The following is a 23,742-nucleotide window of genomic DNA, read 5'->3' on the forward strand; positions in this document are numbered from 1 at the left end:
CTGACCCTTTTAGCGGTCACCAAAGCTAGCAATAACGCTGTCTTCAGCGACAATAGCTTCATACTCAACCCCTCCAAGGGCTCAAATGGCACCTGGGACAGAGAGTCCAAAACCAAAGCAAGGTCCCACGAGGGGACCAGAGACTTGGTTACCGGATGAAGGTGGCTAGCCCCCTTCATGAACTGGCGCACCAGTGGGAGCTGGCCCACCGTCTTGTCCTCAAACCCGATGTGGCAGGCTGAGATAGCAGCCAGATACACCTTAACCGTACTAAAGGCTCTGCCTTTGTCCAGGAGGTCCTGGAGGAATGACAGTATGACCCTCACTGGTGCTTGAAACGGCACAACTTGAGCTGGTGAACACCAGTCCTCAAACAGCCGCCACCTCATATCATAAGCATCCCTGGTCGACTGCGCCCTCGCACACTGAATAGTGTCGATGACGCTCTGGGGAAGACCCTCCGCGCCAAGATTCAACCTCTCACGGGCCAGGCCCAGAGGTCTAGATCTTCCGGCCGTGGGTGGAATATCTCGCCTCCCGCCTGGGTCAGTAGGTCCCTGCGCAACGGAAGTTGCCAGGGCCGGTCGCACAGGAGAGGGACTATGTCTGACCTCCAAGAGCCCCACCCTGGGGCCACTAAGATCACTGACAGGCGCTGCGTTCTCACTCTCTCCAGCGTGGGAAGGATGAGAGACAACGGGGGAAACGCGTAAAGTAGGCCCTGGGGCCATTGGTGCGCCAGGGCATCCAAACCCAGTGGAGCCGTCCCTGCTATGGAGAAGAACAGCGGACACTTGCTGTTCTCGTCCGACGCAAACAGATCCACTTGTGGCCTGCCGAACCTCTCCCATATCTGTCTGGCCACTGTTTGATGCAGTGACCAAGCCGCATAGAGGTATCGGCCCCTGGACAACAGATCCGCCCCCGTGTTCAGGAGTCCCGGAACGTGGGAGGCTCTGATCGACAGAAGGTGCTCGTCGCACCATAACGTCAGTCTGTGTGCTAGCGCATGCAGTTTGGTGGACCGTAGGCCCCCCTGTTTGTTGACATAGCACATTGTCGTCGTGTTGTCCGTCCTGACCAGGACATGGCAACCGCTGATGAACGGTTCGAAATGCTGCAACGCCAACATTACCGCCATCAGCTCTAGGTAATTTATGTGGGCAGACTTGATGCTGCCACTCCATACACCTCTGGCTGCCCTGCCTTCGTGGGTGGCACCCCACCCCGACAGGCTGGCATCCGTCGTGAGTACTTTCCGGGATACGACCATCCCCATAATCACGCCTTCTGAGAGGAATTGAACGCCTCTCCACTGACGTAATGCCTCGAAGCATCCCACCGATACGGTCACAGGATGCTGACAACGATGTTGTCCTACACCCAGTGACTGCATCCACCTCTGAAATGGTCTCATGTACAATCTGCCTAGCCGAATAACGGATATTGCAGAGGCCATGAGACCCGCCAACCTCTGACAGGTCCGGAACGGGACCCTGTTGCCCGTCTGAAACAACGCCAGACATGACTGAAACGAGCGGATCCTCTCGTCGGAGAGACGCGCCGTGAAAGACACAGCGTTCAACGTCATGCCTATGTAATCTATCGATTGTGTCGGCACCAACACGCTCTTGGCGTAATTTATGCTGAAACCCAGAGACGTCAAGTGATCTACCACCCAGCCTGTGTGTAGTCGCAGTGTTGACGCCGAGTCCGCATAAATTATCCAGTCGTCTACATACATTGCTACCCGAACGCCCCGCTGGCGCAGCGGGGCGACGGCTGCCTGTGTACATTTCACGAAAGTCCTTGGACTTAGTGACAGCCCGAACGGAAGGACCAGATATTCGTATATCTGTCCCTTGAAGCCGAACCGCAGGAATTTCCTGTGTGGTGGGTAGATGGGAACGTGGAAATACGCGTCTCTTAGATCGAGAGTTGTATACCAGTCCCCTCGGCGCATCATGCGCAGCAGAGCCTTGCTCGTGAGCATTTTGAAGTGAAACACTTTCAAATAGCCGTTCAGAGCACGTAGGTCTAGAATGGGCCGCATGCCCCCCCCTTTCTTTTTCACGAGAAAGTAGCGGGAGTAAAACCCTGTGTTGCTCTGCTCCATGGACACCACACGTATAGCCTTCTTCTCCAACAGAGACGTTATCTCGTCCTGGAGAACCTCGGCTGCCTGACCACTCGCTTGCGAGAACAGGACGTTCCCACAAGCGGGAGGTCTTCTGGCAAACTGTAGTTTGTACCCCTTCGAGATGGTGTTCAACACCCAAGGATGAACACCACACCGATTCCATTCCTGCAGACACAGTGCCAGAGGAGTTGAAGCCAGCTCTGAACCCTTTTGTGGCAGAGCGGCGCCCCTTACGGTCAGAACCTGGGCCTGGGGCCTCTGTCCTGCAATATGGACCTGGGGCCCTGGCGCTGTGTCCACGGCAGCTACGCTTGCAACTCGGCCGACTGCCACGGGCCTCCTTGAAGGCCCGGGCTGTGGGCCCATCCCCCTCAGTTTCAAATGACGATCCATGAGACCGGTTTTCAGTAGAGAACACTGCTTTATTGGAAATCGTGGTGGCACAGAAAATACAGGAGAAACATTTATTTTCGAAAAACAAGTCCTCTTTCTGTCCACACTGAGAGCGTCCGGCATGAGGCCCGTGGCCACTATGCCGCGCTTCAAAGAAACTCGGGGAAGGGTGGGGGAGACTGTGTCCGACGTCTCCCCGTGGGGCGGGTCTGGTTATTTCGCCTTCCCGCCGGGTGGCCCTCCTTTCTTAGCCCCATTGCGGGGGCCGCCGGCCGGAGAGGCAGAGGGGCGCCTCCTATCGACCTTCTTGCGGTTGCGAGGTGGGCGGGAAGATGAGGCAGACGCCGACGGAGCCCTCTGGGCGTCGGGGACTTTGAAGGTGTCCCTCCTGGACCTGGAACGATCGACCCTGTCCTTGGTGCGCTCGTAGGTCGGCCTGTAGGGTTGAGCCTGTTTGGGCCGTGCTCCCGTCGCCGGGAGACAAGCGCCGATGACCTCCGTGTCAGTCTTCGTCTGTCCGTCGCGGGAGCGCATCTCCTCCAGCATGGACGCGAAGAGTGTCGAAGTGGAGACCTTCTGTTCCAGTGGAGTGCGTCCCACCTTAGGGGACAACTCCAACCACCTGGCCCTCTCAAGGACCAGTAGTTTCGCCATGGTTCTGCCCACCATCTCCGTCTGGGCCTGAGTGAGACGGAGGAGCTCAAGGTGCAGGCGCCTCAACTCAGCCATGCGTTCGGGGGTAGGCTTGTCACCCACCTCCAGCAGGACGTGAGACACTGACCCTTGCAGAAGGGTCGTGGCGTTCAACGCTCTGGCCGCGGTCGAGGCGCACTTGTAGGCAGCCTTGTTGACTTTGGAGTCGTCCTTGTCCGTAGGCAAGGAGAAGTCCGGGTCCTTATTGAAGACATTGGGGTTAATACCCATGAGCCAGCCGGAGAAGGACTTGTCCATCGGAGGCATGGCCTCGAGGCCCGCCTCCCGTTGTCCTGCGCAGTCCAGCAGTTTAAAGCCTCCGCTCAGGGAGGTGGAGGCTGCGTAGGGCTGAGCCCAAGACACCATGAGGGAGTTCAGGAACCCGCCATCGAGGGGGATCTCAGCCTTGGTCTGGGGCTTCGCTAGGTCGCCCTGAATCCTCCTGCGAAACTGTTCACACAGGGTGTATTTAGCCACTGGAGGCTCAAGACTGGCCGGCCAGACCAGATCACAGCGAGCTGTAGCCTTCTTGAACAACTCGACGATGTCAGTGTTGTCATAGTGGAGCTGTGGTTCAGCTGGGGCCGCCGTTGCTGGATCCGTCGGAGCTACAGCGGGGCCGGCTGGGGCTGCAGCAGCCGGTGCAACTTCTGCAGTAGCTGGTGGTGCTGGAGCGGCGACGTCGGCCGCCTGAGCGGTCTCGACGACTGGAGGCAGGGCTGCCTCCTCAGCGTCGCTCTCGCTGCTGCCGCGGCTCTCTCCATCATCCTCCTCGTCAGAGGTGTAGGAGGATGCTGACTCCTGAGATGAGGACTCCCCGGAGCTCATCTCAGCGTTGTCCCTTCCAGGAGCCTGCTCCACGCTTGCGTCGTCGTCCGCAAGAACGACAACGTCAGGAGCGTCGGGGAGTGGAGCGTCCATGTCAGCGGACCACTGCTTTACTCCCCGCTTCACAGCGGCGGCGTAGGCCCTCTTTGCCACAGTCGCTGCGACGGCGTGTGCCGCCTCCTCAGGAGTGGCTCCCTGCTTCCTCGCTGCATCGTAGGCGTCCTGTGCTGCAGCAGACGTGAGGGACCGGGCTGCCTCTCCGGGGGTCGGGGCTCCGATGAAGAGGCTTGGAGAGTAGCGGTTAGGGTCAGCTGCCTCCCTGGAGGCTTCCTGACGCTGGGCTTCGTCCTCTCTCCCCCGTGCGTGGGCGACCCGCTGTGTCCGATACGCCCTGTGGGAGCGCTTTCGTCTGCTACGCTTAAGGATGTCGGAGAAGGCAGAGCAATGTGGGCATCGCTCTGGGTTCTCCACCGCCTCCACAGCATGGCCATAGCCCAGACAGTAAAGACATTCGTCGTGCATGTCGTCATGGGAGAGCAGGCCCCTGCATGACTTGCAGGCCCTCTGCATGCACTGGCTATCAGCGTCCACTAGGGCGCGACGGCGTCGACGACGAGCCTTGGTCGGGGACTCAGACATCTTACAATGCTAAGATGCACGTGGAAGCTACAAACAAGGCAAATGGGGCCGAGTTAGTAGGCAGTCACGTTCAAAGTGGAAGCTAAAACAGAGCTATTGCTAGCTGCTGTGAAAGACCTTCACTTTATGTGGAAACTAAAACAGGGCTATTACTAGTCACTGTAAAAGACGTCACGTGCGTGTGGAAGCTAAAACAGAGCTATCGCTAGCTGCTGTAACAGACCGTCACTTTGTGGAAACTAAAACAGGGCTATCACTAGTCACTGTAAAAGACGTCAAGTGCGTGTGGAAGCTAAAATAGGGCTATCGCTAGCCGCTATTAAAGACCGTCACAAACGTGGAAGCTAAACAGTATTATTACTAATTACTGCTCAGGTCACCACTCCGTCGAGGGCTAAACCACAGGACGTGTGTGTGTTGGCTAGAGCGGGCTATTACTAGCCACCGCTAAACGCCGCCACACGTGTGGAAGCTAAACGGGTTGTAACACCGTTCAAGTCCGTCACACGTTCGAGACCCTGAGGCCAACGAAAGTTCGTGTGGAAGCAAAAACTGGCTGTTTCTAGCCGCGCTACAGACCGTCACACAGGTAATTTATAGTAGAACTAACTACAACGCTAGCTAGGGCCACGCCGGGCCACTATGCAAAGCTAAATTACCCACCAAGTTAGTATTAACCCGGTAAAAGAAAGCGGACCTACCGTCTTTCTTCGACTTGAAGCCTCGGGGAAAGGTAGTTTCCGCGGTACCGAGAAACCTTCTCGTCCTTATGGAAAAAATCAGATACCAATCGGGAGACTTCGCTGCGTTGTGTGTTACACATGAGAAGAACAAAACGAATGAGGCCGCAGGGCGTTGACTGACTGTTATACCAGCGCACCGGCGGGCGGGGTCAACGTCCTTTGCGTCTTAAAGTCCCAGCCCATATATTGTCTGTGAGCTTATAAATAAATGCTTCTGTGTTCACGCCAGGAGGCGCAAACTCCCATAGTGAGCAGCCTTGCTAAGCTGATTATTAGAACTCTGTTTTTACTTTGCGACAAGTCCTTTCACTCTGGTGCTATCACCTCATTCACTGATTGGTCTAGATTCGTCAAGTCCTTTCACTCTGGTGCTATCACCTCATTCACTGATTGGTCTAGAAGTCGGGTTGGTGCTATCACCTCCTTCACTGATTGGTCTAGAAGTGGGGTTGGCGGTCCCCTTGGTTTTGCAGGCACAGAGGAGCAAAGAAACAGAGCAGAGAGATGGAGAGAGAACAAAGTAATGGAAGAATAGAGACAGCAACAGAAAGCGACGACATAAAGCGAGAGAAAAGGACTGAATAGAATAGAAAACAGAAAGGAGTAGAATAGAGGCAGTAGAGGACAAAGCAGAGGAGAAAGAACCTCCTCCTCTCTGCTAAACCGGTGTGTGTAGAGATTGAGCAGCAGTGTCGTGAGCACCAGCCTGCCTGAGCGAGAGAGCCCAAAAGTGTGTGTGTGTGCGTGTGTCTCTCATGTGACGGCCGTGCGAGAGAGAGAGAGAGAGAGAGAGAGAGGGGGAGAGAGAGGAGAGGGTTGCGCATCTGAACCAGAGCGAGGCGCGGTCAATGCTTAAGGACATCGCCGTGAGTATGATGGCCTCGACTCTTATCACCATTTTAGGTGCTAAATTATCACCTAAAACTGGAGTATGTATGTATACAACATGACTCACGTACCAGTGAGGAGCCCCCATCGGGAGGACATTTCGTCCTACTCCTCCCACCAAACACTCCCTGCTGACAGGCGCCACCCCAGCCTGCAGGATTACGACAATTATCACCCTCCTCTCCGGCTTCCCTTCCCCGAACATGGGCCAATTGTGTTCGTGTAGACGCGCGATAAAACTGGATTCACCGGTGGGGGTTCATGAACCATTCCATGGGTTAAGATTTTTTCCCTTGTTACTCACTAATCACACTATCCCAGGCTACATTCATGAGCTGGACAACATTTAAAATCTAGTTTTCAGCAAGCAAGCATTTTATTACCATTAAAGAGCAGGGATATAATTTGGCACGAAGCACAACATTGTTCTTGGATACAGCCACATTTGCAAAAGTATTTTTTCCCTGGACCAAACAGGACACGCCAAGTCCTCTCTCAAAATGTTATTATTCACATGCAAACAAGATACAAGAGTAGCAAAAGTTAAATAAAAAAAAAGGAAAAGTACTCTTTGTATAAACAAACAAACAATGCAATACCTCCGCGGACCACCAAGGGTCTGCAGGTGTCAGGTGTATCTCTGTATCTTCACGTCGCTGGCTTCCATTGACAATGAATGTTAGACTGAATCTTTGCATCAGCGCGTGTGAACACAGCATTAAGGTATTTCAGATCGATTAACAGACATTGTCGCCTGGATCAACGACAGGTCCGCTCCAGGTCTGGTCATGAGGGGCATGACAACGCAAGTGTAAAAGAAAAAAGCTCAACAGGTCTAGTTAGTCGTCATTTTCACAGGACCGTGCTCACGTAAATACGCTTGCATCGTCGCCTCTCGACTTCTCCGCACGTTAATCGCTGCCCGTTTGAAAGGACCTTTAGAGCAGTTGTTCCCAAATCTTTTCATGTCAAGGACCCCCAAATTGACACTAATTATACCGCGGACCCCCATTTGAAACGATATGCCAGGGACCCCCATAAGAGAAGGTTTTTATGGCTCTAGCAGTGATTCTCAACCCGTTTAATTTCAAGGACCCCCAGTTTGACATGCATTAGTCTACGAACGCCCCCATTTAATGGCATTTCTATCTCATGGGACCCCCGATTTAGATTGTAAAATCAATGTTAATTTAACTCTGAGAGTGCACAAATGGAACCAAATGGACCCGTTAGGGTCCATTTGGTTCCATTTGTGTACTCTCAGAGTTACAGACCCATAATGGTCCATTTGGTTCCAAACTATCATTTAGCTGGGGACCCCCTGGAACTCCCTCAACGACCGCTGGGGGTCCACGGACCCCACTTTGGGAACCCCTGCTTTAGAGAGCGGTGGCGACTGGTCTTACCTGGAGGCTGTCCATCTTGGCGGAGCAGTTGTGCAGGAGGACGCGGGCCAGGAGGAGGAGGAAAGGATTGGCCACCAGGCTGTACACAGACTCCCCGTCTATGAGCAGGCTCTTGTGGAGTGCGTCGGTCAGGTCCTTTGGCTGGCAGACAAGAGATATGTGGAGCGTTAGGACCAGTGGTGGAAACTAGTACTCAAATGTTTTAAATAATAATTTTTAATAATAAAAGTATCAATACTGAAATTCAGAAACACTCCGTTGCAAGTAAAAGTCCGGAATTCAAAATTTACTTGAGTAAAAATACAAAAGCATTGGCATCAAAATGTACTTAAAAGTACCAAAAGTAGAAAGTACTCATTATGCAGAATGTCCCATTTCACAAGTTTTCAAATGTATACAAATATTTTGGAAATGGCAGATCTACCAGCTCACAATGCGTCGCATGACTCACAACGCATTGTGAGCTTGTACTGGAGTAAAAGTACAGTATTTGCTTCTGAGATGTAGTGGAATAGAAGTAAAGGTATTTGATAGAAGTATTGGATATAAGTAAAGGTATAAGTAAAGTACAAATACCTCAAAATTGTACTTAAGTACAGTGCTTAAGTAAATGTACTTTAGTTACTTTTCACCACTGACAACAGACAGAGATATGGAGCGTTAGGACCAGGCCATCTCTTGTGACAGGTCAAATATAATAAAACAAAAACAAAAACCCAATTTTAGTCTCCACATTTAGGAGGTAATGCCAAACTTTGGCTTATAGCCACGTCGCTCGCCGAAAATGGTCATGAGCGGGAATCGTCTGAATGAGAGGGGTCAAAGGTAAGGTGAGAGGTTAAGACCATAAGACAGGATGTCATCAAACATTTGGTCCTGTTCTCAATCTAAAGCAAAGTTTTGATCAACTCTAGTCTCGCGTTACCAGACTGTTGCCTCCGCGATTTCCAAACGCTTCATCATACAGGCTGGGCTAACGAAAAGAGGGGCCTCCTCGCCACTTCCGTTTCGTCTTTACAGTCGCGCATATTTATCCTAATATAAATAGAAAACATCTAAGGCTATAGCTTGTTGCTTAGCAGAAAAGGAAATAAAAAATATATTTTCGTGAACGGAAATGGCAGCTTCCGTTACTCAGCTCATGGGGGCTATAGTCCCAGACTCTACTGTATATAGCATTCGGAGATTGTGGAATAGTTGTCTGGTAACGTGAGACTAGATCAACTCAGGCCAAGGGTTTCTGTCTGGTCTATGGGCTTAAACTGGAACTGTAACTGGAGTGGTTAAGAATTTGCATCAGGAGTGGCATGAAGCTATACAACTCATTGGCAGCATGATAAATCACCAAATATTCACACAAATATCCTGTTTAATAGACCATTTCATCAGTATCACTATTAATTTGAGCAAGTTGGATGAGATACTCAACATCTTTTTTTTCTCTTGTGCTATACTCATCAAAAGACGTTCCACCGTGCGACAATGGCTGTGCTACATCTGCGGTCTCACATGGAGATGGATCTCCCCCGTCTATCTCCTCCCGTATGCCATCATATATGATCATATATGGAGTTGGATCTCCCCCGTCTATCTCCTCCCGTATGCCATCATATATGATCATATATGGAGTTGGATCTCCCCGGTCCGTATCCCATCATATATGATCATATATGGAGTTGGATCTCCCCGGTCCATCTCCTCCCGTATCCCATCAGATATGATCATATATGGAGTTGGATCTCCCCCGTCTATCTCCTCCCGTATGCCATCATATATGATCATATATGGAGTTGGACCTCCCGGTCTATCTCCTCCCGTATGCCATCATATATGATCATATATGGAGTTGGATCTCCCGGTCTATCTCCTCCCGTATGCCATCATATATGATCATATATGGAGTTGGATCTCCCCCGTCTATCTCCTCCCGTATCCCATCATATATGGAGTTGGATCTCCCCGGTCTATCTCCTCCCGTATCCCATCATATATGACCATATATGGAGTTGGATCTCCCCGGTCTATCTCCTCCCGTATGCCATCATATATGACCATATATGGAGTTGGATCTCCCCGGTCTATCTCCTCCCGTATGCCATCATATATGATCATATATGGAGTTGGATCTCCCCGGTCTATCTCCTCCCGTATGCCATCATATATGATCATATATGGAGTTGGATCTCCCCCGTCTATCTCCTCCCGTATCCCATCATATATGCGCAGTGGAAGGGCTGCAGCGTTTACAGTATGGGCTCCTTTAATCCATTCTGACCTGAGATCAGATTCTAAAAATGTCTTCTACATCCTGACAGTTTTCTGAAAAAGCTATGTTTCTATGTCAGCCGTTCTTCGATTTTTCAAAAATAGCAGACCTACAAGCTCGTAGCGCGCCACTCGGTGGCGCGCTATGAGCTTGTAGATCTGCTATTTTTCAATAGCTAAAGCATAACATAATGCTAACACCAAAAAGGGGTTCCCGCCCAGAATGGATTAAGTGACAGCCCAGATAAATCATCGCCTCGGCAGAAATGTCTTAAGACAGCAGAAACGTCCCTCTCCTCTGGCGTAAGGGCGGTGTGAAACACACTTATCGGGGCTTCGCTCGCCGCCACGCTGAGACGAAGCGATCTCCTCAACCCTGCATAATTGGGACCCCCGAGATGGTTCATTATCGGTGTGCTTCGAGCACGTCCTTCTGACCCGCCCCATTTCTGCTGTCACTAGGGTGACTCTATACAACCTCATTACCCGGAGCAAAGGGTGACTCTATACAACCTCATTACCCAGAGCAAAGGGCGCCATGGGGTCACATGGTCACAACATTCATCATACTGTGTCATGAAGCGATGAGCGCTGTGCCATGTGCTGCACACACACACACACACCACACACCACACACCACACACACACACACACACACACACACACACACACACACACACACACACACACACACACACACACACACACACACACACGCTACAGTCATTTCTGTCATCAAACACACTGAATGTCATTTTGGGTGAAGGTGTGGATCAAATGTGGATTATTTTAAATAATCTCAAGAGGGAAAGAATAAATTAAACACGTTTTTTTTTCCCTCTGTGATTCAGAGCTCCTCACAGGACTGAAGACCACTGCGGAAGGTGAGCCAGTGTTCATTTCGTCGAATAAAACTATGACGAATAAAACTGACGATCATCCTACGATTTTCGTAACCCATTTTCTTCACCCAGTGCCAATTGCATAAACTGTAATCCTGGGCGCGATTCTCCCTCTGCCAACCTGGGCTCATGCTTCCTTTAATGCATGAGGAGTGAGCAGGCTGCTTTGTATCACCTATCAGGGGGAGGGAGTTTCCCGGGTAGGACGTAGCACATGGAAGGAACACGTTATTCAAACTAGTTCCTTTACCCTCCATCAGAGGAGTCAGGCAGTATAGAGACCAGGATTACTGCATGTTTTTTGTGAAGGTACCTACTGTACCCTAGGGCAGAGGTTCCCAACGACCAGTGCGCAAGAAGGGAATCAGAAGTTTTCCCGTCGTATTTCAAAATCCATTTGATGACGAGGAGAAAAAAAGAAAGGACAAACACAGGCAGCGGATTGGCCGTTGCGTGTAGTAGAGTGCGACTGCGACCCTCAATCACCCATTTGAATGCAAATGCGTGCCTTTCAGGCAGCCTTTGTATCCTACTCGTCTGGCAGGTATATCTCTTTGAAAACCTTTTGTGTTACTGATTGTGCGACGACGACTCATCTTGCCTGCCCAAAATGTAATTCCTAGAAACTGGGAAACTGTCCCAGTTTGAAAAGTTGACTCTTTCTCTTCACCTCCTCCTATGATCTTCACCCGTTCATATGTGTGCACAGCCACGGAACAACAGCTGCAGCCTATTTCATCACGATCGCGCTAATGAAACAAAATGCTACACGGTGACGGTACACGATTATCATTTCATGTCAAGTATATGTATCAGAAGTTGATGTCACCCAGGTAAAGTAGGCTAATGCGTCAATCGCGCATGTTTAACGTTTTCCAGATGTCCAAAAGTAATTTATGAAAAAGACATGAGCCTAACCTTTTTTTAATTGCTGATATAACGCCATTTAGGTCAATGATATGTGATATAGGCTAACATTATGTTGTGATATAATAATATAGCAGCGGGTATTTAAGGGCCAGTCAACTGTCATCCGTGAGAACGGGTTTTGGTACGATGATGATTTTATTTTATATGTTGAAAACTTAGACGTACAGAAAACAAACATGCTTTGTGAAAAGTGTCCATACAATGCAACATATTTTATGGCTGGGTTTATACTGATATTATATCAATATCGTGATACAAGACTAGATATTGACTGAGATTTGGGATTTTGTAATATTGTGATATGGCACAGGGGTTGTCTTTTCCTGGTTTTAGTCGCCTTATCTGATACTTAAATAGCCAATCTAAAAGCTCACTATTACCGGTATGTGCAATTTTTGAAAAATCCTTGAAAATGTTAAAAGAAAATTGATATTAACGTCACAATACGATATAATTGTACAATATCCATAAAAGTATTTGGACAAAAATATTGTGATGTCAGATTTTGTCCAAATGGCCCAGCCCTAACATTATGCAGACCCTCATACCTGGGGGAAGGAAGACAGCAGGGCTGGAGGCAGCAGGTCAGGAACATGGATGGTGACAGTAGGACCGGTCCAGTTACTCTGGGCAAACAGGTGGAGGCAGGCCACCGCCAGGACCATCAGAGTCAACTGTCTGGAGGAAGAGACAGGTGGACTGAGTGGCAAAGCAGTGGATATACTACATGGACGTTGTTAACTCAATAAAAGACTGTGACATCATCCGTGTCATTTTTGAGGGGCGCTAGCCCCTCCTATGCCCAGCCTTCCGGCTTTGTGTATACACATACATTGAAGACAAAAGTGAGGACGGGAAAGTGAGGACGCAAACTGTGATTGGCCGGAATGAGATGATGTATGATGATAAGAGCGCCCCTCACTTCACACAGGTGTGGTTTTATTAGTTTATTTATTCGTGCCAAGTGTGAGAACAAATTATTTATAAGGCATTTGTATCTCTCAGTCTGAGCAGCGGTTTGAGTAGACAGGAGCGTATCTCTCAGTCTGAGCAGCGGTTTGAGTAGACAGGAGCGTATCTCTCTCAGTCTGAGCAGCGGTTTGAGTAGACAGGAGCGTATCTCTCAGCCTGAGCAGCGGTTTGAGTAGACAGGAGCGTATCTTGGACCACCAAACGCTATACTGACAGCTTTCTGAGATTTAACAGCATTGCAAAAATCTTCTTCAGAGAAGTATTTTTGAGCATAGAATCAGAAAAAGAGCCAAAGGAAAGAATACAACGATCATACCGTAGTGCAGGGGTTCTCAACGTTTTTGGCCGGGGACCCCCGGAAATGCTTTGGCAATGTCTCGGGACCCCCGCCCCGCCCCCTCCCGACCCCCAATATAAATTGACTGCTACAATAACCTTAACCCATTTTGGGCGGGAACCCCTTTTGGTGTTTTAAGCATTATGTTATAATTTAGCTATTGAAAAATAGCAGATCTACAAGCTCATAGCGCGCCACCGAGTGGCGCGCTATGAGCTTGTAGGTCTGCTATTTTTGAAAAATCGTGAAAATAAAATTGTATTGAAAATAATTTGGGGACCCCCTAAAATAATTTGGCGACCCCCCGAGGGGTCGCAACCCACGGGTTGAGAACCCCTGCCGTAGTGTACAACAGCAGAAAAACAAACCACAAACTTCAAATCAACACATCCTCAACATTAACAATGACACTTTCAAAGTCGGAAGAGGAACACTGAGCCATTCCGGTTTCACATTGAGGGCAGATGGAAGCACAGGGGAGGCAGGTCCTTTGTTTTTAGCTTCCACCTCATATGAAGGGCAATTACAGGGCTTTAATAACAGGCCATAACCATGGATAGTCAGCCTTGCTCACTATCCATCAAAACAAGTGATGGAAAGCGATTGAATAGAGGGGGAATGGATTGGATACAGAGGCAGGGAAAGGATGAGCGATGTGTGCTGCAATCCACATTCCCCCTCAGAGAGCGTCCCTGCGGGAGGGAGAAGGGAGATGTTCAGCTGTCCTTATTAAAAATTAATAATTCATGACAGCAGGAAGAAAGCCAGTACAGAGGGATGAGGGCAAGAACGTTCCACTCCTTTCAACCCGGAGAACAGTCCTCCTTCACAATAAAGGTACTCTTTTTCAGGCCAAAACGTTAAGTGTTGTCGTTAACCTCATCTCATCTCATCTACCTCATCTGTGGTGCTAAATTGAGCCAATTCTGGTACATCTTTTGAAGACTGGCAATGTGATTCCTGGCATCAAAGCTTTAGTTCACATTGCCCTCTATATGGGAAAGATAATTTATGTTTTTACTTTGTTAAGTTAGTCTAACCACATTAACCCTGGCGTCATGTCATTATCATAGGTCAGAACATTTTAAAAGGACATTCAAATATGAATTATTTAAAATTAATATACAGCTCACAGTATGGCAAATTAATGCAGGAAAGCAGCTTGAATCCATATTGGCATCAATCTCCAAGAGTTCAAAACTTTTAATCCCTATCCCAGTGGATCAAATTTGGATTTTATTTGATCTATGATTTGTTTAATCAAATGTATATTCTTATTGACATGTTTGCCGAGATAATTCTATGATCACAGATCGGATATCAAATTGATCCAAATTCTCTCTTTTTTTTTTCTTTCCCAAAATCCAAATCTGATCCACTTGGATGGGGTTTAAAAAGGATTTATCTCATGGGCCCAGGCGATCACGTTTTTGTGGTCCATTTTGAGTATGTGAACTTGTTTGATAATTCCACCAGTTACTACGGCCAGTTATATATTTGTAGAGGCTAAATTTGCAAAAAATGCGGCATGCATCCTTACCTGTTGTCCTTGTCATCCTCTGTGCAATCAGCCAAGAAGGCGAGCACCCGTCTCTCCATAAAGGCTTCGATGGCCTCTCCATCAGTGCAGCTGCTATCTCCACCCAGCAGGTCCAATACCTCAGGGTTCAACAGCACCGCCTCAAAATCACCCTCCAAAAGAGACTGCAGTAGAGGGCCCACACCTGGAAACAACAAAGAGTTCACATCATCAGTGGTTCCCAAACCTTTTCATGTCAAGGACCCCCAATTTGACACCAATTAGCCCGCGGAACCGATTGAAAAAATATGCCCCCCCCCATAAGAGAAGATTTGTACGGCTCTAGCAGTGATTCTCAACCGGTTTAATTTCAAGGACCCCCAGTTTGATATGCAATAGGCTACGGACCACATTTAATGGCATTTCTATGTCTGAGACCCCAATTTATATTGTAAAATCAATGTTAATTTAACTCTGACTGAGAGTGTACAAATGGAACCAAATGGACCCCAAATTATATCAATAGCGATATGAATCTAGATCTCGTCCTAGATTCTGGATATCGTAATAATGTGATGTTAGTGTTGTCTTTTCCTGGTTTTCAAGGCTGAATTGCAGAAAAGTGATGTTATTGAAACTGGCATGAATCTTCCAGCTGCTCCATTGTTTGCCTTCTTTACTGACATTACTTGCTCATCCCTGAGCCCTGGGTTCCATTTCTCTCTGGAGAATAACATTGGGTAATCATAGTATCGTCTCATATAATTGTGGTCGCTGGCAGTGGGTGGACCGTGGAATATTTATGTATTTACTCTGACAAAATATTTACAACGCAATGTGCATATACAGATATACATAGTCACAACGAGTTGCGAACGCGAGTTTGTGGATTGCTACTTTCGTCTCGCAAAACACCGCTGTATGACGGAGCATAAATGAGGCAGAAGATCAGCAGCAGAGGAGGATGATGGTGAGATAGTGAAATATGTTGATTTATGGAAGGACACTGGGAGGCTGGGAGGCCACGGCAAGTGACGGCATCCCAGCCAGGAGTAATTGCGTTGCCTGTGTGCACGCCTTCAACGTCTCCTCAGCTTTCATTAGCTCTTTATTTGAGCGGGGAGGCTTGCTGGGCTCATTAGCATTGATTGCATTGTGGTCCCCTGGAGGAGGGAGGGAGAAAGAAGGGTGAAAGAACAGAGGAATAAAAGGAGAGATAAAGGGGACATGGACGTGCTTTGAGCTGTATACAGAACAGTCGAAAAATAATAGTCAACTGACTAGTCTTGATGTTTACGCACGCACGCACACACGCACACACACACGTGAAGTTTGCACTGACAAAAAAACATAACAAGGTATTTTTGCAGGGAAAAAAGTACTAACAAGCTCATTTCCATTAAAACACTATTCAGAACAACACCAATCTTAAAGCCCTATCTCAAAGTCTCTCCTCTCTTTCTTCCAAAAGCAATTACCTCCGTTTCTCTGCTCGGAGAGAGAGAGACATTTGGATGATCTCAACATGCATTTGACAGCTTGACATGCTTCAAAAGCTAAAACAAAAGGTATATTCCATTGATGGGTACATTTTTAACACATTTCAGCCATTTCAGTCATTGCTGTGAGCCCACTATGATTCCACGTCTGAAAAGCATGCATAAAAAAATGGGCACGCCACTCCCGACGTATTCCAACAGCCCACACATAAGCACCAACTATCAATCGCATACAAGTGCCACTGGCGATGTAATAGGCAATTCCTGCATGGCCAGTTCTGTGAGGAAAGTGGTGTTGAGAAATTTCACCTCTGGGTTGATCTAACGAAACCTGGGAGTTGATGTAATAGGACAAGCTAGGCATAGAGGGAGGGAGTGAAGGGAAGAAGGATGGAGAGAGAGAGAGAGAAAGAGGAAGAGAGAGAGAGAGAGAGCGAAGAAAAGCTTTGACTTTATGGGTGGGGGGTGAATGCCTGAGGTACGGCCACTGCCACTGTTAATAATATTTCGGCTACTCTTCAGCTCTGCAGCTCAGATGTAATTACGGTATGGAAAACATGGCATAGTCCCTGAAATGAGTCTGTAATTCATAAAGGGCCTGACGATAACCATGCCTTAGCACACACAAGGCAGGCACTGCAAAATAGGGAGTACTGTACAGAAAAAAAACTACCCAAGCTTGAGCAGCAATATGGTTATGAAGGAACACACAATCACACATGATTTACATTTCTCCACCATGGCTTGTACTACACTACTTCCAAATAGGGTCTGAATGGAGCAAGAAGGTTGGCGTAAAAAAAAGAAAAATGTCATAAGCATAAGCATTCAATACTTTTCATAAATCATTTTTTTACCTTATTTCAGAAATTCAGTGCAAAGGCACATCATCATATCACTGCAAACTTCACGTGTAAAATAAATTACAGTGCAGTAGAGTAAGCTTGACCACAGTGATGAACAAGGTAGGATAGGGTATAGTGCTGCACGATTCTTGCTCAAATGTGAATCTCGATTTTCCTCCACAAGAATTGAGATCACGATTCTCACACGGTTCTCATTTGTTCCATGAAAATATTTATTGTCTTTAGTAGCAACATTGCTGAACATTACTACGTTCAAAATGTGACAGATGGAGCCAACTACTGTGGCATTAAACCTTAGAGTATATATGAATAGAGACGTCACCCGAGTTCTCCTCCCATCCACTTGCATTAAGTTGCTCAAAAGCGCATGAGGCGATTTCACTCCTCCTTCCTTGTAGGAACAGAGTGCATCCTGGGATTGATTGGGCCAAACACATGAACGCGCTGCCATTGTACTGAAACCGCGTTCACGTGTCATCATGAACGTGCGCAATGATAGTCAACGGACCAGCGCGTTCATGTGTTTGGCCCAGGCTGCAATATCAAATTCGGCCACTATGTCCATTGCGCCTCAGGGTTTCCTCCGGGTGCCGTCTCTATTCATATATACTCTAAGCTTTAAACAGACAACATAAAAGTGCCTGACTTATACCTCTCTTAAAGTCTTTCTTGTAGCAAAAACACAAGAGTAACTCTGAACTCAAATGAATTGGACAGCCAACTAGTGCTGCACGATTCTTCTTCAAATTTAGAATAGAAATGAGATCACATAGGTGTCTGAATCTAGATCACAATCTTTTTTTCAATTAATTGTGCAGCACTTTGTGTACAAACAAAAGCCATTAATTAGCCAAATGTAAGGGCTGAGTCCTTAGGTCAAACTGGCATTGGAAAGGGCTGAGTCCTTAGGTCAAACTGGCATTGGAAAGGGCTGAGTCCTTAGGTCAAACTGGCATTGGAAAGGGCTGAGTCCTTAGGTCAAACTGGCATTGGAAAGGGCTGAGTCCTTAGGTCAAACTGGCATTGGAAAGGGCTGAGTCCTTAGGTCAAACTGGCATTGGAAAGGGCTGAGTCCTTAGGTCAAACTGGCATTGGAAAGGGCTGAGTCCTTAGGTCAAACTGGCATTGGAAAGGGCTGAGTCCTTAGGTCAAACTGGCATTGGAGGCAAAATGGTGGCTCAGGCTGTCAAGTGAAAACAAAAAGTAGGATTCAGCCTGAATCACTGCGTTCTGTGAATCTGTTTTGTCACTCTGGAAAGGGTCCTATCTCCAAGGTAGGCGGGACAAAACCGATTCACGGAACACAGCGATTCAGCGAATCTTTTTATTTATTTATATTAGATATTTTTGGGGCTTTTTGACTTGATTGATAGATCACAGTAGGTTGACGGGAAACGGGGAGAGAGATGGGGGGGGGGGGGGGGGGGGGAAGACACGCAGAAAAGGTCGTCGGGATCGGGACTTGAACTCGCGACACGCTGTCAGGCTGGATTACCAGCCTAGGTGCCCAGACCGCTAGGCCGGCCCAGGCCAGTAGTCTGGAATCTGTGTGGAACCTACATTTCCAAGCGGCGGATTAAAAGTTAAAACATGCCTGCCCTCTGGTGATAAACCTGCCCATATTTGCATACCGTTTCCTGATTGGTCACTCACTACTTCAGAGTTTGGAGAGGGTGAAATCCAGTCACCACCTCAGCGGTGCAAACAAAATCTGCCAAGGGCATTCCTTTTTTTCCCTTCCTTCTTCTTTGTTAGGGGCGCTAGCCCCTCCTATGCCCAGCTTTCCGGGTTTGTGTAAACACATTGAACATAAAAGTGAGGACGGAAAGGTGAGGATGCAAATTGTGATTAGCCAGAACGAGATGATGTATGTATGATGATAAGAACGCCCCTCACTTCACACGGGTGTGATTTTGTTTTTACAATGGCAGATTTGTCTGGTTTCCAGGCTAGCTGCACAAAATAATCATATTTTAACTGGGGACGTGCCACCCTGATAATGTATATATATGTGGTGATCTATTTGGCATTCTAATATTTCTATTACAGAATGAAGGAGTTGAGGCATTGAATTATGTTTGACTCGGTTGAGTCGGTTCCACAGATAATTCTTTAAATCTTATCCGAGAACCCCCCAAAATCATGTGGAAGTAGGAATTATTACAGCAATGACTTAACTTGTCATGCATACCTTCACAAATATATTCAGAGATTTTGACACCAATAGGATTTTTATGAAGTCCCTAAATGCATGGTTAGTGACACAACGCCCTGCCCAGTGAGTCGCACCCCTCCTCACCCTGTACTGTACTGTCAGTGAGACTGCTGCCTACCCTGCATGGCTGCTACATGAACCAATGATGATTTACTCTTTGTCTTTTGGACTGGAAACTAAAGCAATCTATTTTAACCAACAGTATAAGAAAGTGTCAAATAATAGGTACACACATGTGGTTCCCAAGCTTGTTGTGTAAAATCTTGGAAGCACAAAACAGTGCTCTTTTAAATATATACATCTGCAAATACAAAGAAAAGGTACTCCTCCTCGTTACAAGCTGCCCAAACTGAACGAAGAGAGTGTGTGTGTGTGTGTGTGTGTGTGTGTGTGTGTGTGTGTGTGTGTGTGTGTGTGTGTGTGTGTGTGTGAGAGAGAGAGAGAGATCAAGCAGACAAGATGTTCAACAAGGTCCAACTATCCAATGGACGGACTGCACCAAATGGCTCGCTCACTGCAACACATTAACATTAGTATAACTTATATGTAGTCTCTAAACAACACCACCATTCCGAAACGAACAAACTTGACACACAACCACAGTTCTAAGTAACAACACCGTTATTACACAGGGCAATAAAGCACTCTGCATACAACAAGGCAATATAGGGAGACAAAGGGGAATAAAGTGACTGACAGGTGACAAGCAGATCAAAACAGAAACACTGAGATGTTCATTCAAGTCACACTGAAATAACGCCCATCCTAAAAAAATCTTCATTCATACTCGCAATACGTCGCATTCATGAGGGTGTCACTTGCCCAAAATGAACAGATCTTACATCAGCCATATAGGTTAACTAGTTGGTAGATATGGTCGGCTATAACTCCTATGAATGAACATGGATTCACTTAGTGAATGCATGTTCATTCATAGGAGCTATAGCCGATTTCACTTGTCTTATTACAACAAGTTAGTCAACGTGGGTCTATGCTGGCTAACACCGCGTGTGCGAGAATCACTGTCACCGTCGCAAAACCATTTCACGTTACGTCCGTACTTCGTACACACATGATGCAGTCACATCAGTCAGTCAGGGCATCTTTCCATCCAGCAGCAGCAGACATACGTTCGAATGTCTCTCTCTCACTCACTCACACACACACACTGCACACACACACAATATATACTTCGACTCGTACTGTATGTACGTGTGTACAGTATATATAATCGATTTCTAATAGAAAGCGGCTGGGGAAAGGCAGCCGATCGTTAGTAGCCTTGGATCAAGACTAATGTATTTGTATCGATTTTGACATCATCCGAAAGTAAAGAATATAAATGAAAAAAGTCAGACTCGATCAAATACATCTATCTTGATTGATCCTAGGCAGATTCATAAGTGTCTCTCACCTGCGGAGCAGAAAAGCTCCTGCTTCCATCCAGCCGTCGCCTCGCTAGGTGTTAAGAAGCCCCGGAGAAGGACGATCTCCACGTCCCGCATCATCATCACCGCTGAACTGAACCACCGCACGGTGTGTGTGTGTGTGTCTGTACGTGCGTGCGCGCGCGTGTTTGTGTGTGTGTGTGTGTATGTTTCACAGGCAGCTTATTGTATGGCGGTTAGGGTACCTACGGTGAGGTGTCCTGTGGTCAGCGCGGACGCGTTTAAAAGTGAACGGTTATAGTCGCTTTGCTTGACGTGCCAGAAAGTGTACAGTACGTAGTGCCGCTTCAATCCGATGATGATGATGTGTTTATTTTGTACCCATGTGGTGTTATAGTGGCATCAGTGAGCAGCCATGACAGATGCGCGGTGCATTGTGGGGGAAAAGGCATCAGTGCGCCGGATCGGACGCACCCGGCCAGGGACCGTGGTCATTTTACATACGTTTTCATGCATTTTCATACATTACATTTCTCGTAGAGGTATTTTTCGATTCTGACATGATAAAATGACCCAGTGTTGGAAAAAGTACTCACATTTTGTTTTACTTACAGTAAAAGTATCAATACTGCAATGTACGCGTAAAAGTCTGGTATTCAAGATCTCCTTAATAGTTTATTACACAATCATTTACACAACGTATCAAATAGCCAAAGTTTAAATAGGGCAATTGTATTAAATAAGTGGTTAATAATGTATGTTTTATAATAATAAATCAATAATAAATCCGAAAATAATAACTAGAACTGCACCCTGTCGAGTGCCTACTTGCTTGTTGCACACAAGTAGGCCATAAATGGCCTACTAGTGCGCAAGCAGAGCGCGCAAGTACTGTCGACCGCTACAAACTGTCAAATCTCAGCTTCTCTTTGAAAGAACGATTGAAATATTGAATTATTAGGTTTAGCTATTTGCTACGTACCTACTTTTTGCACGTAAAAAGTAGTATTATGAAGTATATCGTAATAAAGATGTGGATTAAAGGACCCAATGCCAGGGTGTCGTCAGGGTATAACTGGTATAGCTAGCTCTCAATGATAACTAGCCAATGCCAGAATGTAATTGGTTTTCGATGGTGACGTAATGACGTAGTGTGGGATTGCCATGGAAATCAATAGGCCTATCTCACAGCATTTCCCCGCCCCCTTTCCACGCCCCCTTTTGGAGCTAATGGTGTTATTTTTTCTGCGGTCTATACACTGACACCACATAAGACAGGAACGCCCATAAACGTCACATCCGGTTTTAGCCTGGGGTAAGAATTTTCTATGGCTGCCAATGCAACTTGGTCCAATCCTTAATCACATACGGACAAACATCTATGCCGATGCTATCTAACTTGCGGAGGTAGCGTGCCTTGTCCACGGACAACAGATCTTTCAACGTATGGCATTGCAAATACGTTTGATAATCGCTACTCTGCTCAATATTGTTTTGAAAATGCCGCAAATTGCATTGCAGTGAACGAGCGCAAATCACAACTTCCCCGGGGTGGGCGGAGTCACAGTTTGAGGCACTGATTACGCGCTGTGGTGTCAGTGTATAGGCTTCCATGTTAAAAGAGGTATTTTCACAAGCCACAAACTACTGTTTTGTAAAGGTAAGGTTTATTCTACTTATTTGAGTTGTTATACCATTGTGTTTTCTTCATATTATTATCGGTCTTTGACATTTTAACATTAGGAAATGTACTTAGATTCTCCAGAGAAAAAAAGTGTAAATGCTAATGGTTAAATGACACCACTAGCTCCGGAAGGGGGCGTGGAAAGGGGGCTGTGAGATAGGCCTATTGGTTGAGGCAGAGGCTGGAAATTGAACAGGTGAGGGGGGCCCAGTCCACGCGCGCAAAAAAATAGGGTTTTTATTTTTTCATGAATTAATTAAGCTTAGAATAGATGTAGAACAGTGGTTCTCAACCAGTGGTCCGGGGACCACCAGTGGTCCTTGAGGGGGTTCCAGGTGGTCCCCAGCTAAATGATGGAGAGTTGGTAAATAAATGGTAACCAAATGGACCCTTATAGATCTTTAACTCTTGAGAGTGTAAAATGAATTCATTTTCAGGGCAAGACCCCATTTGAAAAGGGCAGGGCAGGGCTCTAGCAGATTCTCATCATTTTAATTTGAAGGATGTCCAGTTTGACATGCATAGGCTACTGACCCCCATTTAATGCCATTTATATCTGGCACATCAATTTATTATAACTTTTATTTAATTATTTTTATATCATAAAATCAATGTCAACTTAACTCTGAGAGTACAAAAAAAACAAATGGACCTGTTATGGTCCATTTGGTTCCATTTGTACACTCTCCATTTGTACACTCTCTGAGCAACTTGAATATAATTAAGTATTAATGTCATTATGGTAATCTCACACTTCATATCGCACACACCATACCTGTAACTTTCATTAGCCCTTCCAGGGGCCACAAGGTGGTGCCTCGTGGGCCGCAAATGGCCCGCGGGCCGCCTATTGGGGAACCCTGTTGTAGACCGAGTATGTTTTTACCACCAGTAATTAGGGTCACAATGGTTTGTCGTAGACTGCAGAGGTATAATAAACGTTTGCAGATACCCTAATTGTATTATTAATATGACTTGATAATGATCATTCATCAGTCATACCACAGTGTTTGTGTAATCTTGTTCATCCTAATGTATGTGCATTGGTAGATTAACCACTGGTAATGGATTACTATATTTACACTGTGATTTATTTGCAAGATCCAAGAGACCAAGTCACTAGGATTTTGCTGAAATTTTTTGCTTAACACAGACATAGCAACTGTTTCAAATCTCTTCCACTGCCATGATACACAACAATGGTTTCTATGTTAACGGGCAGCCATGTGGAATACAGAGAGGCAAAAGTTACTAAACATGTTGTGCAAGGACTGTATTTGGTAAACTATATAAATATTTTTGATTTATACTTAAAGGAACACTCATTGTCAACCTATCTTCATTGGTCCTTTCAGTGCTCACACATGCTCATATAGTACTGCTTTTTTCTACTCAGTCACTCTGTCTCTAGCCGTCTCAGTCAGAGGTGGGATGT

The 23,742-nt window shown here is 46.8% G+C and overlaps 1 protein-coding gene across 1 annotated transcript in view; it reads right to left on the reverse strand.

The window, feature by feature from the left end:
• Nucleotides 1-21,078, reverse strand: part of ttc27 (tetratricopeptide repeat domain 27) — a 174,091-nt gene extending 153,013 nt beyond the window's left edge. The window contains exons 1-4 of the mRNA XM_079512396.1: nt 20,650-21,078; nt 14,677-14,860; nt 12,376-12,505; nt 7,731-7,871 (exon numbers count right to left, since the gene is read on the reverse strand). Of these exons, the coding sequence (XP_079368522.1) occupies nt 7,731-7,871; nt 12,376-12,505; nt 14,677-14,860; nt 20,650-20,746 (552 nt within the window). The 5' untranslated portion in view covers nt 20,747-21,078. The remainder of the gene's footprint in view (nt 1-7,730; nt 7,872-12,375; nt 12,506-14,676; nt 14,861-20,649) is intronic.
• Nucleotides 21,079-23,742: the final 2,664 nt, after the last annotated feature.

The sequence above is a fragment of the Electrona antarctica genome, assembly GCF_951216825.1.
Source record: "Electrona antarctica genome assembly, chromosome: 10".
NCBI classification, from domain to species: Eukaryota; Metazoa; Chordata; class Actinopteri; order Myctophiformes; family Myctophidae; genus Electrona; species Electrona antarctica.